Source organism: Eleutherodactylus coqui, chromosome 1 (genome assembly GCF_035609145.1).
Source record: "Eleutherodactylus coqui strain aEleCoq1 chromosome 1, aEleCoq1.hap1, whole genome shotgun sequence".
NCBI classification, from domain to species: Eukaryota; Metazoa; Chordata; class Amphibia; order Anura; family Eleutherodactylidae; genus Eleutherodactylus; species Eleutherodactylus coqui.
This window is the reverse complement of record NC_089837.1, coordinates 472,588,313-472,614,110: the sequence shown is the minus strand read 5'-3', so window position 1 is coordinate 472,614,110 and position 25,798 is coordinate 472,588,313. Positions and strand designations below refer to the sequence as shown.

The window sequence follows — 25,798 nt, the reverse complement described above, 5'->3', positions numbered from 1 at the left end:
TAACCCTCCATCTCTGTCAGAAATCACGACACGCTACTCATGAAGGAGCGCAGGTGAAGGCAGCGTCAGCTTAGTGAGCTGCAAGGACCTGCAGCCCATCTATCTCTGCAGCCAATCAGGTACAGGGGGCGTCACCCCCTGTCAATCTTGACTCCACCAGTTCTTCCTGGTGGCATCAAGATACACTAATACCAATACTACGTCTAGGAAACATCGGGCAGTACTTTTCTTCCTGTGGTTATTTTTAAAATCTTGCGCTCTGCAGCGGAGTTTGAAAAGTCATCGAAAGGGAAAAAATTCCCCGTGTTCAGGCACAATTACTCTCCGTGCAGCGGAGCATAGTTGCGCCTTGGCTCCTCTGAAACCACCCTTATAGCGGAGTTGCATATGAAATCGCCACCGACATACAATGTATTGCGTATGGACAGTGTTTGCATAGGCTGCCTATACAAAAGTATCTGGCTCACGCTGCATAGAACACCGAGAAATATAGCATGCTGAGACCTGTTCCTCGCATGTATCTACACGCACTGTCTACATGCACATGTGCACGGATCAATGAAAGTCCTTTGACTTTTATTGACTCAATTCACAGCATATTACGCGGCCATGCAACGCACATATAATACGCGGTAAAAAAACGCCCGTGGACAGGAGCTCTCAGTCTACGACTACATCCATTTATTATTCCCGTCTCATATAAATCAAGAACGGGACTTTTTCATTGATGTTTTTTTATTTTATACTTTGTAATACTGAATAATATTTACTATTCCACACAATGAAACATAACAGTGCAGATTTATATCTATACCCTCACTTGTTGCATAGGTCCTCGATTTAGGGTTATATACAGGGTATAGTAAAAAAAAACGCCAGATCCAGCGCTATAGCTCAATACTGGTGTCCTCCTTTTTGAAATACCAATAGAGTACTTGAATAGGAAGCCCTGGATGTGCGGCACGGTGGTGTGAAGAGCGGTCCCCCAATGGAGAGTGCGGTTCCGCCCAGCAGGGAATGTGGGTTGTATCTCAGGACCTCGTCGGTCAGCTGCATGCTCCCAACTGGGGAGTCTTCCCATCTGAGATGGGCCCCATATCCATGCATCTTTATATATTGGTGGCTTGTAGGAATGCTGCCATGGGCTTATGGCCAAATGCGTGGGAAACATATGCCATAATTGGAAAAATATTCAAGGGGTTTCTGAGAGATGCCATCCTAGAATATCTCAAGGAGAACAGTATAACTCCTCACCAGCATGGGTTCATGAGGGGTCGATCATGTCAGACCAATCTGATCAGCTTCTACGATGAAGTAAGTTCTAAGCTGGACCTGGGAGAGTCTATTGATCTTGTATATCTGGACTTCTCTAAAGCACTTAACACCGTGCCGCATAATAGGCTGATATACAAAATGAGACAGCTCGGATTGGGTGAAAACGTGTGTATCTGGGTAAAGAATTGGCTCAGAGAAAGAAAGCAGAGGGTGGTAATAAATGGCTCATACTCTGATTGGGCCACCGTCGCTAGTGGGGTGCCACAGGGTTTAGTATTAGGCCCCATTTTGTTCAATATATTCATCAATGACCTGATAGAGGGACTACACAGTAAAATATCAATATTTGCAGAGGATACAAAACTATATAAGACAATTAATACAACGGAGGACAATGTACGACTACAAAAGGCTGTGCACATGGGCAAGAGAAATGGATGTCACCAATATAAACTAAATGGGGTACTAGGTCTGCTAGTGAGAAGAGATATGGAAAAAGACCTGGGGGTACTAGTGGACTGTAGACTTAACTGGAGCAATCAATGCCAGTCAGCTGCTGCAAAAGCAAATGAGGTCTTGAGGGGGAATTAAAAGAGGTATAGGGGCGAGGGACGACATTATTCTTCCACTATGTAAGGCACTCGTCAGGCCCCACATGGAATACTGTGCACAGTTCTCGACACCAATGTTTAGGAAGGATGTTGCAGTGCTTGAGGGGGTTCAAAGAAGGCAATTAAATTAATAAACGAAATGGGAGGACTGGAATACCCAAAATTGGGATTATTCACCCTAGAAAAAAGACTGTTAAGGGGCGATCAAATAACTCTGTATAAATATATCGGGGAACAATACAAGGATCTCTCCCATGATCTGTTTATACCCAGGACTGCGACGGTAACAAGCAGGCATCCGCTATGTCTAGAAGAAAGCAGGTTTCATCACCAACATAGATGGTGGTTCTTTACTGTAAGAGCAGTGAGACTGTGGAGCTCTCTGCCTGAGGATGTGGTGATGGCAAAATCCATAGAGGAGTTTAAGAGAAGACTAGATGTCTTTCTAGAGCGCTATGACATTACAGGATCTAGACATTAAATAACCAGCTGAGTTGTTGATCCGGGTCTTAGAGTCAGGTAGGAACTTTCAAACGTTGATCCAGAGATTATTCTGACTGCCATTATGGAGTCGGGAAGGAATTTTTTCCCCCAAGGAGGCTAATTGGCTTCTGCCTCGTTGTTTTTTTTGCCTTTCTCTGGATCAACAAGGGTGGTGGAAAGAGGCTGAACTAGATGGACATTGTCTCCTTTCAACCTAACATACTATGTTTCTATGTATAACTTCAATAATGCTCCAACTCGTCTTTTATTAAACTGCAACAATTGAGTTATAGTGCTGTCCTTAATGCCCATGCAACAGGTCCGAAATCGGTAGCCTAGTCTTTTCTTCTCCTTGGAAGGGCATCAACCACAACAACACAAAATGGCATGGAGCGCAGCTCTAAATACTCAGCATCCAGAGCAGAGGCGTAACTTAAAGCTCCTGGGCCCCAATGCAAATTGTGTAGCAGGGCCTCTAATTATAATGCTTTACTCATAGTACTGGGCTCCCTATATGGAGAAGAGAGGCCTTATGGGCCCCTAATGTGAGTAAAAGAAATGAAAAAGGAGGGTGGAGCAAGACCCAGTGAGGGTAGTGGAATATTTATGGAGTACAAAGAGTTTTCAATGATTGAGTATTTTGAATGGTGGAGGTGCTGCCAACCAGATGACGCTCCACCAGTGTGGGCGTAAGTGTAGCGAAAAGGAAGTGAAAAGAACTGGTATGGAGGCGCAACACTCTAAGCTACTGGAAGATGTAGATCAAAGTCCAATGTGTGATGGTGAAAGCACTTCTTTTTTATTATTTTTTCAGAAATTAAAAACCAGCAATGGAATACGCGTTTCGGGGAAGAACCCCTTCGTCAGTTCGGCTGGATAGGACAACAGGATGCCTAGGGGTGACACGATTCCAAAGATGTATAGAATGTGTCGGAGGTCCTGTGTGCAGGAGGACAGGGGAGAAAAAAAAATGCTTTAACCTGGTTAAAGCATTTTTTTTTCTCCCCTGTCCTCCTGCACACAGGACCTCCGACACATTCTATACATCTTTGGAATCGTGTCACCCCTAGGCATCCTGTTGTCCTATCCAGCCGAACTGACGAAGGGGTTCTTCCCCGAAACGCGTATTCCATTGCTGGTTTTTAATTTCTGAAAAAATAATAAAAAAGAAGTGCTTTCACCATCACACATTGGACTTTGATCTACATCTTCCAGTAGCTTAGAGTGTTGCGCCTCCATACCAGTTCTTTTCACTTCCTTTTCGTTATGGGCCCCTAAGGCTCCTGGGCCTGGGTGCAACCGCATCCCCTGCACCCACTATAGCTACGCCCCTGATCCAGAGCAATGACCTGACGCCCACACGACCCACTCTACCTTCTAGCAGTTCACATCCTGGCATGCAATACAAACATTGTTCACTAGATGGCAATATAACATTGAAAATAAAGTCTTAAAATGTCATGACATATCGAATATTAATAATGATCTTTATTTGTATAGCGTCAACTTATTCCGCAAACTAGACAAACTAGAAGAAAAATTGCATGCAACACGTGTCCCCTCTTCTACTACTGTATGATTTCTACCTCTGCACACAAGTGTTTTGCAGTGATCTCTGCCTTTAGCCTTCTCTTGCACATACTGCTGTTTTACTGCACAGAACGGACTTCCTCTGTCTGTCCCAGCAAACACCTCTCCTTCTAGAACAGGGGCTTTCTCTATTAAAGGGGTTGTCTCACGTCGAAACGTTTGTTTTTTTTATTCAATAGGCCCCCCGTTCGGCGCGAGACAAACCCGATGCATGTGTTAAAAAAAAACAAAAACGGGTAGTACTTACCCGAATCCCCGCGCTGCGGCGACTTCTTCCTTCTTCTTACTTACCTTAGTAAGATGGCCGCCGGGATCTTCACTGTGCAGTCCATTGCCGATTCCAGCCTCCTGATTGGCTGGAATCGGCACACGTGACGGGGCGGAGCTACGAGGAGCCGCTCTCCGGCACGAGCGGCCCCATTCAGAAGGGAGAAGACCGCACAGCGCAAGCGCGTCTAAAATCGCCAGAAGAGGCGATTTTAGATGGCACCATGGAGACGGGCACGCCAGCAACGGAACAGGTAAGTGAATAACTTCTGTATGGCTCATATTTAATGCACGATGTACATTACAAAGTGCATTAATATGGCCATACAGAAGTGCATAACCCCACATGCTTTCATGAGACAACCCCTTTAACTGCATAGACAACACTTGTAACCAGGCTCCCCTCACCACAGTAGCAACCAGGGGTGCCATGGCTGGGCCCCCACTAGACTGCTGTGCAGGACAAAGGGGTGTCCCACGAAAGCAAGTGGGTCTATACACTTCTGTATGGCCATATTAATGCACTTTGTAATGTACATCGTGCATTAATTATGAGCCATACAGAAGTTATTCACTTACCTGTTCCATTGCTAGCGTCCCCGTCTCCATGGTGCCGTCTAATCTTCAGCGTCTAATCGCCAGATTAGACGCGCTTGCGCAGTCCGGTCTTCTCCTTTGCTGAATGGGGCCGCTCGTGCCGGAGAGCTGCTCCTCGTAGCTCCGCCCCGTCACGTGTGCCGATTCCAGCCAATCAGGAGGCTGGAATCGGCAATGGACCGCACAGAAGCCCTGCGGTCCACCGAGGGTGAAGATCCCGGCGGCCATCTTCACAAGGTAAGTATGAAGACGCCGGACCGCGGGGTTTTGAGTAAGTACTATCTGGTTTTTTTTTTATCCCTGCATCGGGTTTGTCTCGCGCCGAACGGGGGGGGCTATTGACAAAAAAAACACCTGTTTCGGCGCGGGACAACCCCTTTAACAAACTTTATTACTAACACAGCCACTGCTATGTGGCTCCTTCCATAGTCCGACTCCTTTGTATTGCATGCCTGTTCTCGGAGTATATGCTCCAAGTGTCGGGGAGCGGGGGAAGAGTTTGGATATGAAAAGAACCATGTAGCTTCACAGCCAGCAAGCAACTGCATAAGTAATAAAATTTGTCATGCTACTGCTGTTTTGTCTCGGAGGCAGTGGTGGATTGCAGGGTGGCACCATTTCGGGGGCTAAATTACTTTGGGGGCACTATTTGGGCATTCATTTACTTTGGAGTCACAGAGGAGGGCACTATTTGGTGGCTCAATTACTTTGGAGGCGCATGGGAGGCTATTGTTGGAGTGTTCAAATACTTTTGCTATTACCTTGGATTCTTAGAGGGTGCACTATTTGGGGCCATGATTATTTAGAGGAGGCATTATTACTTTGGGCGAACTGTTTTCAGTCTCACTTTCTGTGAGGAGGCAGAGAAAGAACAATATTTGGGGCCTTAATTTCTTTGAGTTGGTGTTACTATCTTGGGGGCACAAAAGGGATACTATTTATGGGCTCAATTAAAGAGGGCACTATTACTTTGGAGGCACAAAAGGAGTTCTATTTGGGGCTCAATTACATTGAGAGGGCACTAATACTTTGAGAGGACTCCTTAGGGGTTCAACTACTTTAAAGAGCACTATTAAAGAGCACTTAAAGGGGTTGTCCCGCGCCGAAACTGTTTTTTTTTTTTTTTCAATAGGCCCCCCGTTCGGCGCGAGACAAACCCAATGCATGTGTTAAAAAAAAACTGTTTAGTACTTACCCGAATCCCCGCGCTGCGGCGACTTCCTCCTTACCTTAGCAAGATGGCCGACGGGATCTTCACCCACGATGCACCGCGGGTCTTCTCCCATGGTGCACCGTGGGCTCTGTGCGGTCCATTGCCGATTCCAGCCTCCTGATTGGCTGGAATCGGCACACGTGACGGGGCGGAGCTACGAGGACCAGCTCTCCGGCACGAGCGGCCCCATTCACTAGGGAGAAGACCGGACTGCGCAAGCGCGTCTAATCGGGCGATTAGACGCTGAAATTAGACGGCACCATGGAGACGAGGACGCCAGCAACGGAGCAGGTAAGTGAATAACTTCTGTATGGCTCATAATTAATGCACGATGTATATTACAAAGTGCATTAATATGGCCATACAGAAGTGTATAGACCCACTTGCTTTCGCGGGACAACCCCTTTAAGAGCACAAAGGGCATTATTTAAGGGCACTATTACTTTATTGGGGCAGATAGGGAATGCAATTGCTTTGTGGGAGCACAGACGGGGCATTGTTACTTTGTAGAGACATAGATGAGGCACCATTACTCTGCAGAGGCACATTATTACTTTGGGAGCACAAAGGATGTATTATTTTCAGAGGCACTTTTATTTTGTAGAGCACAAAAGGGCACACTAGTACTGTATGGGGCATTGTTACTATAAGGGGAGAATTAGAGTGGTATTGTGGGTCACAACAGAATGGAAATGGTGTGCAGAAACAAATCATGGCTGGAAGAAATCGTCACGGAGTCTGGGCGTAGATAAAGAAAAGAAAAAGTTGGCTCCAACAAGAGAACCCGCTGTATGTAAGCCTACTGTGTTATAAAAGTTGTCTTATAGACTTGCTGTCTCCATTATATATATTCTTGAAGGAGTGAGAAAAACATGTTTTGGAACTTTTAAGACTAAGGGCTTTTACCCACTAGCGTTTTTTTAACGCTGCAATATTGCTGCGTTTTTTTCTGCAAATGTCAATGGGACTTTCTAATGTTAAAATCACATGGCAGGCGTTCACCTATAGGTATCCCCCATCAGAAACTATTTTGCACTAATATGATAGCAGCCCTGACTATTTAAGAACTGTTCGGTTTCTAGGCTAAAGCAGTCACATGAAGCAAGATAGATTACTGTGCAAATATTTTTGATCATTATTAAAGGGGTTGTCCCACTTCTAGCTGCTTTGCTGCAGGAAGCAGAAAGCTCTGTGCATTGCACAGTGGTGCAGGTTGGTATTGCAAGCTAAGTCCTACTAAAGTGAATGGGACTCAGCTTGCAGTACCAACCCAGGTCACTGTGCAATGTATGCAGTTGCTGGCTTCCTGCAGCAAACCAGGGTTCATGTCCATGACCGTGGTTTCACCGGATATTACGTGTGCGTTGCACGGCCACATGTTACGCGGTGAATGAAGTCAATGAAAGTTAATAGACTTTCATTAATCCATGGACATATGTGTGTAGACACTGCTGATCGATACGCACAAGAAATAGACTGCAGCATGCTCTATTTCTCTGCCTACCACACAGCGTGAGCCCTATACATTTGTATAGGCTGCGTATAAAACGCTGTACATACAGAATACATTGTGATACGCAGGAATGCACAGTGCGCTCGCAGCCATACGCGGTATCTGCCGGGAGAGCCGATGTTTATAAAATCAGTAAAACGGTGCAGGGAGACCCACGGCATTTTATGCATACGCCCGTCGACAGGATCCCCTAGGGGTGGGACAACCCTTTAAAAGATATCATTTGAGGTGGCATAGCATCCACAATAGTATGGGAGTGCAGCAGCAAAAGGCAAGACACAAACAGCAGCTACTACCATAGTGGTCAGGAGTAGACGAAGCAGTATAAAAGAATCCTGACAATGATTTCACCTCCATTGTCAAAATCTCCACAGACAGTATGAAGGATTAAACACAAGAAGCCAAAATGGATTTTTATAACCAATCTACTTATATTTATACCGCGTTTCCCCCAAAATAAGACCCTGTCTTATATTCATTTTTATCCCAAAACAGGCCCTATGTCTTATTTTCGGGAATGTCTTATTTTATTTAGGCCTCATGTTCATGGGCAGATCAGATTTCGCATGTGGATTTCCGCAGTGGGAGACCTGTGGAAACCCTTTGCTGGAGATTGCGGATGTAAAGGTTTTCCTTTACATGCACTGTGGATCATCCGCGCAGAAAAAAATCTGCAACCACACCTCCCACCTCCCTGCCTTTTCCCCACCTCTCTAGTTGATTTTAACCTTCAAATCCTCAGTGCATCCGCAATTGTATTTGCGGATGCACTGCGGATCATCCGCACCCATTGACTTCTACTGAGGGCCCCATTGACTTCCTGGGGCCCGGGAACATGAATTTCAATTTTGTGTTGTGGTCCCTGTAAGAGATGAAAAGTAAAACCCAATTGCAAAGTTGAAGAGTATCTTGCGAGAAACAGAAAACAACCACTTTGAGTACACTTTCCTTACTTCAGTCATAGCAGCGGTCCCACGGGACTTAGAGAGACGGCAAGGAGCAGAAATCTGCTTCTCACATGCTACTCTTCAACTTTGCAATTGGGTTTTACTCTCTATCTCTTAAAAGGGCCACAACACAAAACTGAAATTCATGTTCCGGGGCCCCGATGTGCGCCATACCATTGTATAGCTCATCCATGGCTCGAGTGCACTATGGTTCTTTTAACATAGGATACCAGTATTGTGATATAGCGCCGGATCCGGCTTTTTGACTACATCCTATATATTAGGTGTCATGTGTCTTATAGAAGAGCCTTTCAGAAAATCCTTTCCACTAACCATTCATATTACTAAAGTTATCATCATTCTTGCCCAAATTTCAATTTAGCAGTGCCTACAAACAAAAAAAGTTTCTTAATATAAATATCTCCTATAGGAACATATGGCATTATAGAATGCCCCCATACTGGGCTGATATAACCTTTGAATGATGTGTTCTAACTTGTACAGGAAGGGGTAACGGACCTGTACAGTAAATGCTGATATCACTGCACACAGATGACTTCCAGGATGTCGTCAGCAGTCAGATGTGTATGAATCAGTAATAAATGCAAGCCATTTGAATGTACGCTCAGTCTCAGTTTTAGGAAAAGGGTTAATATGTATCGGGCAGCAATTCATTTTTGGCTTTTGGTTTGTTGGAGGACAGCCCCTCTACGTGTGACATCATACAGGGAGTTGTGGGGTACTCCCTAGCATGTGCGTGTCAGACTCAGAAAGCTGCAGACACTTCAGCTTCCATTGGATGTGTTACTGTCCAACACACATGTACCATGTCTGAGGATTCGAAGGAGAAGCGCAGAAAGCAAGCCCAGCCTAAGAGAAGTCAAGGTGAGCAGTAACACCTGTCTACCCCATAACCGCCTAACTAACCACAAAGCCATGGACCCTCTGCGGCCACAACTGCTTACAATGCCAAGCAGCTGTTTAGTACAGATTAGCTGGACATCCGAGGTATTACAGCTACAACCACTGAACTGGGGATGGTAAATAAGAAGTTACCGTCTCCTCTCTGCCAGGAGTTACAGTCGCTGCTTTAATGCGCTTCACATTTCTTTCCAACTACAGTAGTAAAGTAAAAGTTCAGAACTTGTTGCATGTTTGTTGTTATCTCTCATCAATGTTACCATAGTGTAGTTCCATCATACTGTAGATATATCCGCCGCTGAAGCATTTGTGGTTATGTTCATATGGAGGTTCACATTATTTTATACAAATAGTAGACTGTAACGGATAGATAGATAGATAGATAGATGGATGAGAGAAATAGATAGATAGATAGATAGATAGATAGATATGAGATAGATAGATAGGACATAGATCGATAGATAGATAGATAGATAGATAGATAGATAGATAGATAGATAGATAGATAGATAGATAGATAGATATGAGATAGATAGATGAGAGAAATAGATAGATAGATAGATGAGAAAATTAGATAGATAGATAGATATGAGAGAAATAGATAGATATGAGATAGATAGATAGATAGATAGATAGATATGAGATAGATATATAGATAGATAGATGAGAAAATTAGATAGATAAATAGATAGATATGAGATAGATAGATAGATATGAGATAGATAGATATGAGATTGATAGATAGATATATAGATATGAGATTGATAGATAGATAGATAGATAGATAGATAGATATCAGATAGATAGATAGATGAGAAAATAGATAGATATGAGATAGATAGATAGGACATAGATAGATAGATAGATAGATAGATAGATAGATAGATAGATAGATAGATAGATATGAGATAGATAGATGAGAGAAATAGATAGATAGATAGATGAGAAAATTAGATAGATAGATAGATATGAGAGAAATAGATAGATATTAGATAGATAGATATGAGATAGATATATAGATAGATGAGAAAATTAGATAGATAAATAGATAGATATGAGATAGATAGATAGATATGAGATAGATAGATATGAGATTGATAGATAGATAGATAGATATGAGATAGATAGATAGATAGATAGATATGAGATTGATAGATAGATATATAGATATGAGATAGATAGATAGATATGAGATAGATAGATATGAGATTGATAGATAGATAGATAGATATGAGATTGATAGATAGATATATAGATATGAGATTGATAGATAGATAGATAGATATCAGATAGATAGATAGATGAGAACATTAGATAGATAGATAGATAGATAGATAGATAGATAGATAGATATGAGCTAGATAGATAGATATGAGCTAGATAGATAGATATGAGATAGAAAGATAGATAGATGAGAGAAATAGATATGAGATAGATAGATAGATAGATAGATAGATAGATGGATAGATATGAGATAGATAGATAGATAGATGGATAGATATGAGATAGATAGATAGATATGAGATAGATAGATAGATAGATAGATATGAGATAGATAGATAGATAGGACATAGATCGATAGATAGATAGATAGATAGATAGATAGATAGATAGATAGATAGATATGAGATAGATAGATGAGAGAAATAGATAGATAGATAGATGAGAAAATTAGATAGATAGATAGATAGATAGATATGAGAGAAATAGATAGATATGAGATAGATAGATAGATAGATAGATAGATAGATAGATAGATGAGAAAATTAGATAGATAAATAGATAGATATGAGATAGATAGATAGATATGAGATAGATAGATATGAGATTGATAGATAGATATATAGATATGAGATTGATAGATAGATAGATAGATATCAGATAGATAGATAGATAGATGAGAAAATAGATAGATATGAGATAGATAGATAGGACATAGATAGATAGATAGATAGATAGATAGATATGAGATAGATAGATAGATGAGAAAATTAGATAGATAAATAGATAGATATGAGATAGATAGATAGATATGAGATAGATAGATATGAGATTGATAGATAGATATATAGATATGAGATTGATAGATAGATAGATAGATAGATAGATATCAGATAGATAGATAGATGAGAAAATAGATAGATATGAGATAGATAGATAGGACATAGATAGATAGATAGATAGATATGAGATAGATAGATGAGAGAAATAGATAGATAGATAGATGAGAAAATTAGATAGATAGATAGATAGATATGAGAGAAATAGATAGATATTAGATAGATAGATATGAGATAGATATATAGATAGATGAGAAAATTAGATAGATAAATAGATAGATATGAGATAGATAGATAGATATGAGATAGATAGATATGAGATTGATAGATAGATAGATAGATAGATATGAGATAGATAGATAGATAGATATGAGATTGATAGATAGATATATAGATATGAGATAGATAGATAGATATGAGATAGATAGATATGAGATTGATAGATAGATAGATAGATAGATAGATAGATAGATAGATAGATATGAGATTGATAGATAGATATATAGATATGAGATTGATAGATAGATAGATAGATATCAGATAGATAGATAGATGAGAACATTAGATAGATAGATAGATAGATAGATAGATAGATAGATAGATAGATAGATAGATAGATATGAGCTAGATAGATAGATATGAGCTAGATAGATAGATATGAGATAGAAAGATAGATAGATGAGAGAAATAGATATGAGATAGATAGATAGATAGATAGATAGATAGATGGATAGATATGAGATAGATAGATAGATAGATGGATAGATATGAGATAGATAGATAGATATGAGATAGATAGATAGATAGATAGATAGATATGAGATAGATAGATAGATAGGACATAGATAGATAGATAGATAGATAGATAGATATGAGATAGATAGATGAGAGAAATAGATAGATAGATAGATGAGAAAATTAGATAGATAGATAGATATGAGAGAAATAGATAGATATGAGATAGATAGATAGATAGATAGATAGATAGATAGATAGATATGAGATAGATATATAGATAGATAGATGAGAAAATTAGATAGATAAATAGATAGATATGAGATAGATAGATAGATATGAGATAGATAGATATGAGATTGATAGATAGATATATAGATATGAGATTGATAGATAGATAGATAGATATCAGATAGATAGATAGATGAGAAAATAGATAGATATGAGATAGATAGATAGGACATAGATAGATAGATAGATAGATAGATAGATAGATAGATAGATAGATAGATAGATAGATAGATAGATAGATAGATAGATATGAGATAGATAGATGAGAGAAATAGATAGATAGATAGATGAGAAAATTAGATAGATAGATAGATATGAGAGAAATAGATAGATATGAGATAGATAGATAGATATGAGATAGATATATAGATAGATGAGAAAATTAGATAGATAAATAGATAGATATGAGATAGATAGATATGAGATAGATAGATATGAGATTGATAGATAGATATATAGATATTAGATAGATAGATAGATAGATATGAGATTGATAGATAGATATATAGATATGAGATAGATAGATAGATATGAGATAGATAGATATGAGATAGATAGATAGATAGATAGATAGATAGATAGATATGAGATTGATAGATAGATATATAGATATGAGATTGATAGATAGATAGATATCAGATAGATAGATAGATGAGAACATTAGATAGATAGATAGATAGATATGAGCTAGATAGATAGATATGAGCTAGATAGATAGATATGAGATAGAAAGATAGATAGATGAGAGAAATAGATATGAGATAGATAGATAGATAGATAGATAGATGGATAGATATGAGATAGATAGATAGATAGATGGATAGATATGAGATAGATAGATAGATATGAGATAGATAGATAGATAGATAGATAGATAGATAGATATGAGGTTTTTTTTACGGTTTCCAAAATACAAAAAAATTGAAGCCTCACCAACACTTGCTGTAATATACATTGAGAATTGCTACACAATGTGAATACGGACTTAACTGTAGCAGATACCACAATACCCATACTGCAGTCCATGCATTGATGTCCTTGTAAAAGGGCAATATGCTGTATAATTGCTGACTATAGCTGTATATTATAATGTAGGAATGCCAGTATTGGGGCTTTAAATCCATAACCCTTTGCCAGCCTATACAGAGAAGTTATTAACCTAATGATTAGGTCTATTGATTACAAACAGCAATCATACTGGATTTCAGTAATGGCAGAAACGAATCACTTTAAGGGCTTCTTCAGAAGACCGTATGTGCAAATACGCTTGCCTCAGACCAACTTATTTGTGCATGAACGAGTCATTTTCGCGCATATTACTTTATTTTTTGCGCACCAAACGCATGGGCACATTCGCACCAGATACCCACCTCCGAATTCCGCAGCAAATACTGCCTATAACACGCTATTGAAAAACGCTTTTTTTCCAGTGGAATTTGAGTGGAATTCAATTGCGATTTTCCGCTTGCAGAGGAAAAATCCTAGCATATTCTATTTTTGCGCGGACGGCTTCCATTGAAGTCAATGGAAGCCATCTTATTCGCGGCCCTTCTGCAATGACTTTGAGGAAAGGTCGCGGATTCTAAGTGATTGCTAGGTGATGACGCAGGAAAAGCAGAGGTTTAAAAAAAAAAACTGTATTGCGCATGTCTGATAGTAGCCATGCGGGCCATCCGCAGTACAGAGAAAATTTCAGCAAGGCAGTTACGCGCGGATGCCGGCTGGGCACAGGGTCGGATTTCCCTGAGGGATTCCACATGCAGCCAGCACCAAGAGCAGGTATGTTAAAGAAATGAATATTATTATTTACGGCTACTAACAGCTATTTAAAATCGCAGGTTAGCCAAGTATGGAATCTCCTTCTGTTACCGACGGCTCACCTTACAATGAATTGCTGCTCTGTACAAACGTATTGAGTCTTCTGTCTGAATGATGGGAACGGGGGGGGGGGGGGGGAGAGAACTTTATCAACAGCAATTTTTAACACGACTTTTCTGGCCCCTTTTCTTCCCTTCTTCAGATGCGACAAATTCATCAGATGTTGCGCGATGTTGATAAATTTGTCACATCTTTAAATATATCTGGAAATGTGGAGTCACTCTGTCCTCCGCCCAACACATTTTGTGACTTATTAAAGAGTGGCATGTTAAAAATGTTTCTAAACCTTCACCAAGCAGCCAGCCATGACCGCCATCCTCGACAGGAGTGAGAGATGGAACATCTGATCTTTATGGTGCAAATCAATAGCAAATTTGTCTAAATTGAGAATTACACCAAAAACAAGGTGCAATTTATGCCAAAAGTCTGGGGCAACAACCCCAGTAATAAATGCGCCCGCGTTCACACTGACTTGTATTTTTTAATATCCTACTGTATAAGAAGTCTGCTCTATGGTACATGTATATGACTAATATATGCGCAGTCACTACCCAAGATGTAAGACACAAAGTTGCAATGTACCGATGCTCCTTTCTAGATTTTGAAGTATTTTTGGAGTAGACACTTTGGGTATATACAATATATACAGCTCTGTAACACAGCACCCATGAACTTCTATAGAACCCTACTGCGCCTCCGTAGGCTTCCCGTCCAGAAGAGGCACACAGAGGTCTTTGAAGTCGGATTTCTTCACCCTATGGGAAATAGATAAAACCGATTCCATGATGGTTTGTAGCAGTATATTGCAATCCATTTTATTGATTGTTTGTGTGAATTTTAAATGGGAATGGTCACCCCCCCCCCCCCCCCACCACCACCACCACCACCACCACCACCAGCCCTAAAGGGCACATTCACAGGATTGTATTTACCCTGCATATTAGGGCTTAAAACAGATGGGTGTGTTTTAGTCTTGTTATGCGTCCGTGAAAATCACATCCGCGTAACGGGAAGAAACCAAACCATTGATTTCAATAGTTTTATTTTCACTATTGGGATTCTCATCCATTAATATTACGGTCAAGAAAAGATAGGACTTGCCCTATCTTTCTCACACGTAGGCAGGACCTATTTTCCCTCTCTCACGCGCAATAGTGCAGAGTTTGGCTGCCTGTCCACAAGTGAGTTTGCATTGTGTTCCCCGCGGCGATAATCCGGCCGCGGGGAACGCAGTGAAAGCTCTCCATAGGGTTGCTATGGAGAGCGCAGCACCCCTGTCCACGAGCGGAGAATCATTGTAATTCTCCGCTCGCGGACGGCAAATCACAGCATACTGTCAGATAGGCTGACCGACGGAGCTCTGTATGCCGGCTCCTGCTCCCGGACAGCGGCTCCCGCGGTGGAGATCCGCTGCAGAATACCCCAGAATTCCGCTCGCAAGGCCAGTTCACATGGGCATGGGACAGTCCCCTGCCATGATTTTAAAGGCTATTTGGACTAATGAGTTCCAGATGTCTTCTTTTTCCCATAGAATTGCGCATTTGCATGCATATTGAGTGCGTATTTATGCACCTCCCATAGACTTCTACAGAACTCTTGGTGCACAAATACACAGGAAAGTACAGCAGGAAATACTGTTTTACGCACACGCAAACATGTTCGTGTGAATGAACCCATTGGCATCACTGACCCCCTATTCTCTGCATTGTACACAGATATTTTACATGCACAAAAATGAAAATTGATTTCAATGAGTTCATTCACATTTCCTTTTTTGGCACGGATTTCTGAGAGAGAGAGAGAACCAAGAAAAATAAAAAAACTCGGGACCCGGCCACGTGTATTCCCACGGCAAATAGAGCATGCCGCATTTTCTTTCATGCTGCGGAATTCCGCGGTGTGAGCATTGAGCTATTAGGTTCAATAGAACCTAAAAGCTGCGGGACAACGCCACGGATTTCCGCCGTGTAAAACGCAGCAGAAATCTGGCCATGGGCATTAGCCCTTAATCACTCTCCATGTCTAGGAGTTCTCTGGCAGCTTATCTTTCTGTATCAAATTTTGCACAATATTGATAAACTTTCGACATCTTTAAATGTGTCTTTTGATGTGGAGTCACTTTGTATGCCACCCGCTACTGTAGTGAAAGGGCAACACATTTTGCAACATATTTAAAAAGTTTCAGTTCTTAAATCTGTTTAAAAGCCTCAGTCCGCTCAAACCCTGCCCCCTTCTCGATACACTTTTGAAAAGTGGAAAAAGAGGCGTAACATCTATTCTTTTTAGTGCAACTTATCTGAATTGATTTGTACCATAGAAAGGAGTAAAATCCTCCTCAAGAATCGCGTGTCCAAGCTTTGGGTTGAAATCGAATATGATACAGACCCCAGGTGGACGTAGGGGGTGTTTTCGATCCTGGGTAGTATGCTCAGAGACTTGCCTAATTTGTCCCCCTGCTCTCGCACCTAATGGACGCTTGGTCAGGCTTTGTCACGAAGAGCTCATTGGTTTCTATCCCAGGCCCTCTTACACCTTTGTTGGCCAACCCCCAATTTAAAACTTTCGAACACAGCGTGTCACTTCTATTTACCCCCACAAATCCTGTTTCACGCTTAAGAGACGTGGTCGGCACATCAGGGTTGAGACCTCTGACGGAGTTCTTTGCAGAGACCCGCACCCCACCTGGAGCCTGGATTACATACTTTAAGCTGAGGAGATCTGTGGACTCCCAGACACCCGGGGCAGGTTTAATTAAGAAGCTCACCCCTTTTGAGGAGATTAGCAGAGCCAAGGACTCTCCTAACCGTCTAATCTCACTTTTATATAAGATGCTGCTGTCCAGGGAGATTGGGGACGGACCTCCAGAGTTCGTGGAGGCATGGGAAGAGGATTTGGAATGGTATTTCCCTGGGAGGTCCTGGCAGAAAGCTTTTACATCAACACATAAGGGGACATCTTTCTCCAGACTTCAGGAGCTCAATTATAAGATTCTATCACGCTGGTACAGAACCCCGGAACGCTTACACGGAATGTTTGTTCAGTCCTCTCCCTTATGCTGGAGATGCTCTAGGGGCCAGGGCAATATGTTCCATATTTGGTGGGAATACTCTCCAGTGGCAGCCCTTTGGTCGGACATCATGGGGTTATACAATGATATATGCGGCCTATCTATCGTAATCACATTTGAGATGACCTTGTTGTCTATATATCTGGGATCCATTGCTAGTGTAAAGAAAGGTCTTTTAAGGTTTTTCATCCAGGCTGTCAGGCAAATTATTCCCAAATTATGGAAACCCAGTTTACCCCCATCTAGTATCCAATGGGTAGAAGTGGTCAATACTCTTGTGTGCTATAAAAAGATGAGAGCAGTTGAGGATATGGATATTGAGGGGTTCTACAGATTGTGGCAGCCTTGGTTAGCCTTCAGGTTATCTCCTAAACTTGGAGAGTGGTAGTCTTCAGAGGCGGTCTCCACACCCTACACCCCCCACTCCATTGGTCTGGTGGCTACTCTCCCCTCTGGTCTATCTCCAGACTATCTACATTTCTTCTGAACACGTCCCCTGCAGGGGTGGTTCTCATAACATCCATCCTCGTGGCTCAACCCCCAACTCCTACTTACCTTACCCCCCCCTCCCTTTCCTTCCGCTTTCCCAAGTTATACAGTTTCCTTTTTTTTAGGATTAGATGTACATCTGCTTAGTGGAAAACAACCGATAGGGGAATCTCCCTCAAATTAGGGTAAAGATGTTCAGATGTCGCTTTTTACTGTTATTACAATCTTTGATTCACAACCTTTCATGCGACATTTTCTTGCATTAATGTCACGAATGTCTTGATTCCTCTTTCTCAATAAAAGCTTTTAGAACTAAAAAAAGGAGCGACTTGCTCAAGACTAGTAATGAATGTGCCTCAGTATAGAAATGTTGGCCAAACTGCCATTAGTGTGAAGGAAGGGTCTCCAGAGGGAAAGAATGATTGCTAATTCTGGATTTCAACATGATTCTGCAGGAAATCGTTCTGGCAGCGGCCTATTCCCCTGAATCCATGTAAATAGACATGTCATCCAACAGCTATGTAACATGTATGACTAGCTTTAATGTAGACATTCCTAAACACACACTGGGGCACATTTTACTAAGCTGAATGCGCCAGAATTTTGGCTCAATTTGCACCACAAAAACTATCATACATTTGTTAGGGCAGCTTCACACGAATGTGTATTTGCATACGCAAAATCTGCATGCGCAAAACATGGAGAATAGAACCCATTGATTTTAATTGCTTCGTTCTCATGAGTATGTTTTGCGTGCACATTTCACGTGCACGAAAAAAAGTAGGACCTGCTCTACCTTTCTGCCTTTTTGAGCACCAAAGGCCACATAGAAGTCTATGGGAAGTGCGGAAATACGCAAAAGGATGCGTGAAACATTGCGCAAAACTGCAAAGAAAAGAAAATCTGGACCGCATCAGGCTAATAGACATTTCATCCATTAAAAGGGTGTGTGAACCGGCCCTGCGTGTGCAAAAAGTGCAATACTATGTGAAGATGCACATGCAAATATACCTCATCCAACCTCGTTCATGCGCAAATACGTTGCACTGCGGCACGCGTATTAGCGCATACGGTTGTGTGACAGTACAGGACACAATGTTTTTTGATTTGTTTTTTTAAACACTTTCTGTGCTTTGATTGACAAGGGAGGAGTCCTTAGTCAGGAAAGGGGCATGCCCAAATGCAGCAATGTGCACTAAAATTTTGGCACAATGTAAGCCAACTAATAGATGGTGTGAAATTAGACAAAAGTGTCCGTAGATGCACCAAACTTAACATCTAAGTCTACACTGTCTATTAGACAGGATTAGTACATCTGCCCCATTGACTTCCGTTCCTTTGTGAAGCAGTGATAGTAATTAAAATACAGCCAAACTAATATTAACCCTTTCCTTTCCACTGTCTGACATCTAAAGACATTATGATTTAAGGCTGTACAGCTCCGATGTTGGAAGACTTCCGTCGGGGTTCTCTTGCTGTATATTGCCAGCCTCTCTGCTGTCGGAGCCTATCCAATGAGTCACCTCATGCAGTACTGGCTTTAGCCAGCAGATAGTGCCGTTGTATAACAGCAGAGAAAGAGTAAGCCCCCTAGGAAAACCAGGATGCAAATTGGATTGGAAAGGGTTAATGCAGAAATGGGTTCTGTTATGTTCATGCGATTCCCAAATAAGAAAGGTAATGTTCAAACCTTACAATTTTATGAATGCTACAATTACGTATATAACGACCACCTTCGCTGTTTAACGGTGACAGGCCACTTCAAATTGTAATGGCCACTCAAAGTGTGATGTTGTCAATAGGCGGTCTGTCTCCAGCCGTCTGTATTCTGACTCGGCACATTGAGATAGAAGCGAGTCATAACTGAAAAGCAACATATTCCAAACTTTACATAAAACGTAAATTTAAACATTTTAAGGGTCATACAGTCATAATGAGAGTATGTGTAATTGTATGAGCACATAACTACTTTGAATTCTATAATGGATTTTCCGTATTCTGTATGGTAGTTTTGAACATGACTCAGTAATACTAAGACATGCTCAGGTCAATAGTGTCAGAAGTTCTGAAATAGTGTAAAAGTCGTCTTATGCTAAATGTATCATATGCTTTTACCCTACTTTTGGACGCTGCTAAGTACTAAGAGCGAATAGGTTATCTGTGAAATAAGTACGGGATCTACTCCACTGGCAGCATCGTATGAGTTTTTTGGCTGGAGGACTTGATTGCTTCGGTTATCACATCAGATAACATCAGGTCAACTGCAGGATCCTTTAAGTAAAGTGGCCGTAGATATACTGATCTCTCCATGATATAATGATGATTCCGATTGCGTTTACATGTTAAGGTAAAAAAAGGACATTTGAACCAGCTGTAGTTCATGCATGGGGTTTTTTTGAACCCTAGATCCTCCATCCACTGCATCAAAACTGCGTGTAATCTTCAACAATGTTATGCGGTTTTTATGCATTTCTGGCCTGCACTGTCCTGGCAGTTGCTCTATAGAAACAAAGCAAATGCACGCTTTGTCAAAAAAGTCATCCAGCATGTAGAAGGAGTTGTCGGTTTGTTGCAAAACCTGGCATGCAGTTACATCTCAGGCAGATATGCAAACGATTAGAGTTGTAGCCGGATTAGACAAACGGTCTTGCCACCTGAAGCCCTAAAAGTGGTTTCATCCTATAAAAAGGCTTTCAGAGGCTCCTTGTGTGTAGTGACCTCTTTTTCCATTTCTGTTGAGCTTGTTGACCCCTACACATGCCTTTACAATGCGATCGAAGAGATGTCGCACAGTTAACAGGTTTTGAGAGGGGTCACGGTATTGGAATGGGAGAAGTCACCTGAGCCATTCTGACCAGAGGTGTTGGGACCAGTGAATGCTTGAGGGCACGCACAGAAGGTGACCGGCTTGGGACATTCGACAGACCACCAGTAGAGAGGTTCATCTGATTGTCCGACAAGCAATTGTTTCATTGTCCACTATCCAGAGACAGGTGGTGCCATCATTGAAGGATACGTGGTGTCATGGCATCCATTATATGTACTACCTTTGACACCCACCCACCATTGCCTATGTTTGCAGTGGTGTTGTGGATGACGAAACTAGACTGCTATGGAGTGGAACCGGGTTATCTTCAGTGACTTATCTATCCAGGTTTAGTTTGGGCACTGACAACGGTGTTAGTGTCTGGAGACTGAGGGGTGAGCACCTCAGACCTGCCTTTGCTGTGAAGTTGCACATTGCCCCCACTGCTGGTGTGATGGTCTGGGGGGCCATCTTATAGGACAATCGGTCCCTCCTAGTAGTGGTACGAGGGACAATGACAGCTCAGCGATATGTTCAGGACATCCTGCAGCCACTTGTATTCCTCTCATGGTGGCTTCCACAAGGCATTTTCCAGCAGGATATTGCTTGGTCGTACACAACAGGGGGTCACAGGAATGCCCCCAAGACTTTGTCCAGTTCTGTGGCTGCCCAGTCACCTGATTTATCACCAATAGAACATGTATGGGACCATCTGGGATGCCAACTACGACAGCCTACAAGTTTGCATGATCTAGACGCTCAGTTACAGCAAATGTGAAGCGATATGCGGCAGGATACCATACAGAATCTGTATGCTTCCATGCCCGCCCGTATCACATCTTGTATCCAAGCTAGAGGCAGTACAACAGGGTACTAGAGCCTCCATGCCGGCCCATATCACATCATGTGTCTAAGCTATAGGTGGCTCAACAGGGTACTAGAACCTGCATTTCCGTCCATATCACATTTTGTATCCAAGCTAGAGGTGGTACAACAGGATACTAGAGCATCCATGCCAGTCCGTATCACATCTTGTATTCAAGCTAGAGCTGGTACAACAGAATACTAGCGCCTCCATGCCTGCCTGTTTCACATCTTGTATCCAAGCTAGAGATGGCCCAACAGGGCACTGGAGCCTCCATGACTGCATATATCACATCATGTATCCAAGCTAGAGGCGGTACAACTGGGTACTAGAGCCTCCATGCCCACCCTTAACACATATTGTATCCAAGCTAGAGGCGGTACAACTGGGTGCGAGAGCCTCCATTCTCACTAAATAACATCTTGTATCCAAGCTAGAGGTGGTACAAAAGGGTACTAGAGCCTCCATGCCCACCCGTATCACATATTGTATCCAAGCTAGTGGCAGTACAACAGTGCACTAGAGTCTCCATGCCCACCTGTATCACATCTTGTATCCAAGCTAGAGGCGGTACAACAGGGTACTAGAGTCTCCATGCCTGCCTATATCACATCTCTCATCCAAGCTAGAGGCGGTACAACAGGGTACTAGAGCCTCCATGCCCGCCTGTATCACATCTTGGATCCAGGTGGTAAAACAGGGTACTAGAGCTTTCATGCCTGCTTGAATCACATCTTGTATACAAGCTAGAGGCAGTACAACAAGGTACTAGAGCCTCCATGCCCGCCTGTATCAAATCTTGTATCCAAGCTAGAGGCGGTACAACTGGGTACTAGAGCCTCCATGCCTGCCCGTATCACATCTTGTATTCAAGCTAGAGGCAGTACAACAGGGTACTAGAGTCTCCATGCCTGCCCGTATCACATCTTGTATTCAAGCTAGAGGCAGTACAACAGGGTACTAGAGCCTCCATGCCCGCCTGTATCACATCTTGTATCCAAGCTAGAGGTGGTACAACAGGGTATTAGAACCTCCATGCCCGCCTATATCACATCTTGTATCCAAGCTAGAGGCGGTACAACAGGGTACTAAAACCTCCATGCCGGCCCATATCACATCATGTGTCTAAGCTATAGGTGGCTCAACAGGGTACTAGAACCTCCATTTCCGTCCATATCACATTTTGTATCCAAGCTAGAGGTGGTACAACAGGGTACTAGAGCATCCATGCCAGTCCGTATCACATCTTGTATTCAAGCTAGAGCTGGTACAACAGAATACTAGCGCCTCCATGCCTGCCTGTTTCACATCTTGTATCCAAGCTAGAGATGGCCCAACAGGGCACTGGAGCCTCCATGTCTGCATATATCACATCATGTATCCAAGCTAGAGGTGGTACAACTGGGTACTAGAGCCTCCATGCCCACCCTTAGCACATATTGTATCTAAGCTAGAGGCGGTACAACTGGGTACGAGAGCCTCCATTCTCACTAAGTAACATCTTGTATCCAAGCTAGAGGTGGTACAAAAGGGTACTAGAGCCTCCATGCCCACCCGTATCACATATTGTATCCAAGCTAGTGGCAGTACAACAGTGCACTAGAGTCTCCATGCCCACCTGTATCACATCTTGTATCCAAGCTAGAGGCGGTACAACAGGGTACTAGAGCCTTCATGCCCGCCTGTATCACATCTTGGATCCAGGTGGTAAAACAGGGTACTAGAGCTTTCATGCCTGCTTGAATCACATCTTGTATACAAGCTAGAGGCAGTACAACAAGGTACTAGAGCCTCCATGCCCGCCTGTATCAAATCTTGTATCCAAGCTAGAGGCGGTACAACTGGGTACTAGAGCCTCCATGCCTGCCTGTATCACATCTTGTATCCAAGCTAGAGGCAGTACAACAGGGTACTAGAGCCTCCATGCCTGTCCGTATCACATCTTGTATTCAAGCTAGAGGCAGTACAACAGGGTACTAGAGCCTCCATGCCCGGCTGTATCACATCTTGTTTACAGGCTAGAGGCGGTACAACAGGGTATCAGAGCCTCCATGCCCAACTGTATCACATCTTATATCCAAGCTAGAGGTGGTACAACAGGGTACTAGAGCCTCCATGCCCGCCCATATCACATCTTGTATCCAAGCTAGAGGCGATACAACAGGGTACTAGAGCCTCCATGCCTGCCTGTATCACATCTTGTATCCAAGCTAGATACAGCCGAATAGAATACTAGAGCCTCCAAGCCTGCCTGTATCCCATCTTGTATCCAGGCTAGAGGCGGTACAACAGGGTACTAGAGCCTCCATGCCCGCCTATATCACATCTTGTATCCAAGCTAGAGGTAGTACGACAGGGTACTAGAGCCTTCATGCCCGCCTGTATCACATCTTGTATACAGTCTAGAGACGGTACAACAGGGTACCAGAGCCCCCATGGCCACCTGTATCACATCTTGTATTCAAGCTAGAGGCGGTGCAATAGGGTACTAGAGCCTCCATGCCCGGCTGTATCACATCTTGTTTACAGGCTAGAGGCGGTACAACAGGGTATCAGAGCCTCCATGCCCAACTGTATCACATCTTATATCCAAGCTAGAGGTGGTACAACAGGGTACTAGAGCCTCCATGCCCGCCCATATCACATCTTGTATCCAAGCTAGAGGCGATACAACAGGGTACTAGAGCCTCCATGCCTGCCTGTATCACATCTTGTATCCAAGCTAGAGGTGGTACAACAGGGTACTAGAGCCTCCATGCCCGCCCGTATCACATCTTGTATCCAAGCTAGAGGCTCTACAACAGGGTACTAGAGCCTCCATGCCCGCCTGTATCACATCTTGTATCCAAGCTAGAGGCAGTACAACAGGGTCCTAGAGCCTCCATGTCTGCCTGTATCACATCTTGTACCGCCTCTAGCTTGGATACAACAGGGTACTAGAGCGTCCCATCAAGTGTTTAGTTTCCCCCAACCAATTCTCCTTTTGCTCTGATAGTGTAATCATTTATATCAATGTTACAATCACACTGAGAAAGCTTCATTCGCTGCCGACAAGAACTTCTGGGGGAGGGATTGTTTTTCACAATGATTGTATGTAAAATTACCTTTCATATTTCACGCAATACAACCATTTTACCCATGGAAAATCATTCATATCATGGGAAACATTTTCACAGCCCACACATTTATATATTTTTCCAGATGATAGTAAAAAGAATAAATGCTGTGATTTGCAGTATTCATCACTAATGTCCCGGAACTACCATACATTCACTGGCCACTTAATTAGAGACACCTGAGCAATTTGCAACAAGGCATGGTTAACATTGCTAGACTAGCCAAAGCCAGTGTTTGATAAACAGTGTGGAGAGGGGTTTACAGAGGATTGTGTGATCAGAGAAAAACATCCAGCGAAATGGGATCCTGTGGATGTAAACATTGAAAGGGGTCAGAGGAGGATGTCAAGAATCATTCTGACAAAGAGGTGGAGTGCAGTCAAACTAATTGCAGCTGAATGCAATACTAGTGCTCCACTTTCAAGTCCAGCATGGATGGGTTATAATAACAGATGACCTAGATCCTGTGGATGGACGACAATGACAAATTGCTGCAGGTCAAGGAAGGCTTATCTCATTACTAGATAGGTGTCTCTAGTAAAATGGCAATTCTATAATATAGACCAGTGAAGTAACTACAATATAATGCATGTAGTTGACACTATTTGCACTTAGTCCCCATTAACACCCACGTCGGAGGTTCCTTTTCCAAGCCTCCGATGCAGGTTTAAATGGGGCCTTATTCACACTGATTGTACAAGTCGCACTCCACCAACAAGGGGTTGTACCACAATTACAAACTACAAATTATTCCCTATCCACAGGATAGGTGGGGGTCTCACTACTGGTCCTTAGAGTGGAAGTCTCATGTACCCTTCTTCTTGTCCCTGTGGGGATGCTTCTCCAACCCGCAGTGGTCACAGAGAATGAAGCGCTGGCCGAGCAAGTACCTCCCGCAGTGAGGAGAATGAATGGCGTGACGGTCGCGCAAGCACACTGCTGCTCTACTCATTTTGAATGGGGCTGACGGAAATACGCAAGTGACTGCCACTCAGTTATCTCTGTAGCGCCAATGAAGGAAGCGGCAGTTCGCTTGACGACCATCACTCCATGCATTCTACTCCTTACAGCAGA

At 42.5% G+C, this 25,798-nt stretch overlaps 1 protein-coding gene across 1 annotated transcript in view; it reads left to right on the top strand.

Annotated features, from left to right (window-relative positions):
- Positions 1–9,271: 9,271 nt before the first annotated feature.
- LOC136586035 (zinc finger E-box-binding homeobox protein zag-1-like) overlaps positions 9,272–25,798 on the top strand; it is a 99,491-nt gene continuing 82,964 nt past the window's right edge. The window contains exon 1 of the mRNA XM_066584435.1: positions 9,272–9,381. Coding sequence (XP_066440532.1) covers positions 9,324–9,381 — 58 coding nt within the window. The 5' untranslated portion in view covers positions 9,272–9,323. The remainder of the gene's footprint in view (positions 9,382–25,798) is intronic.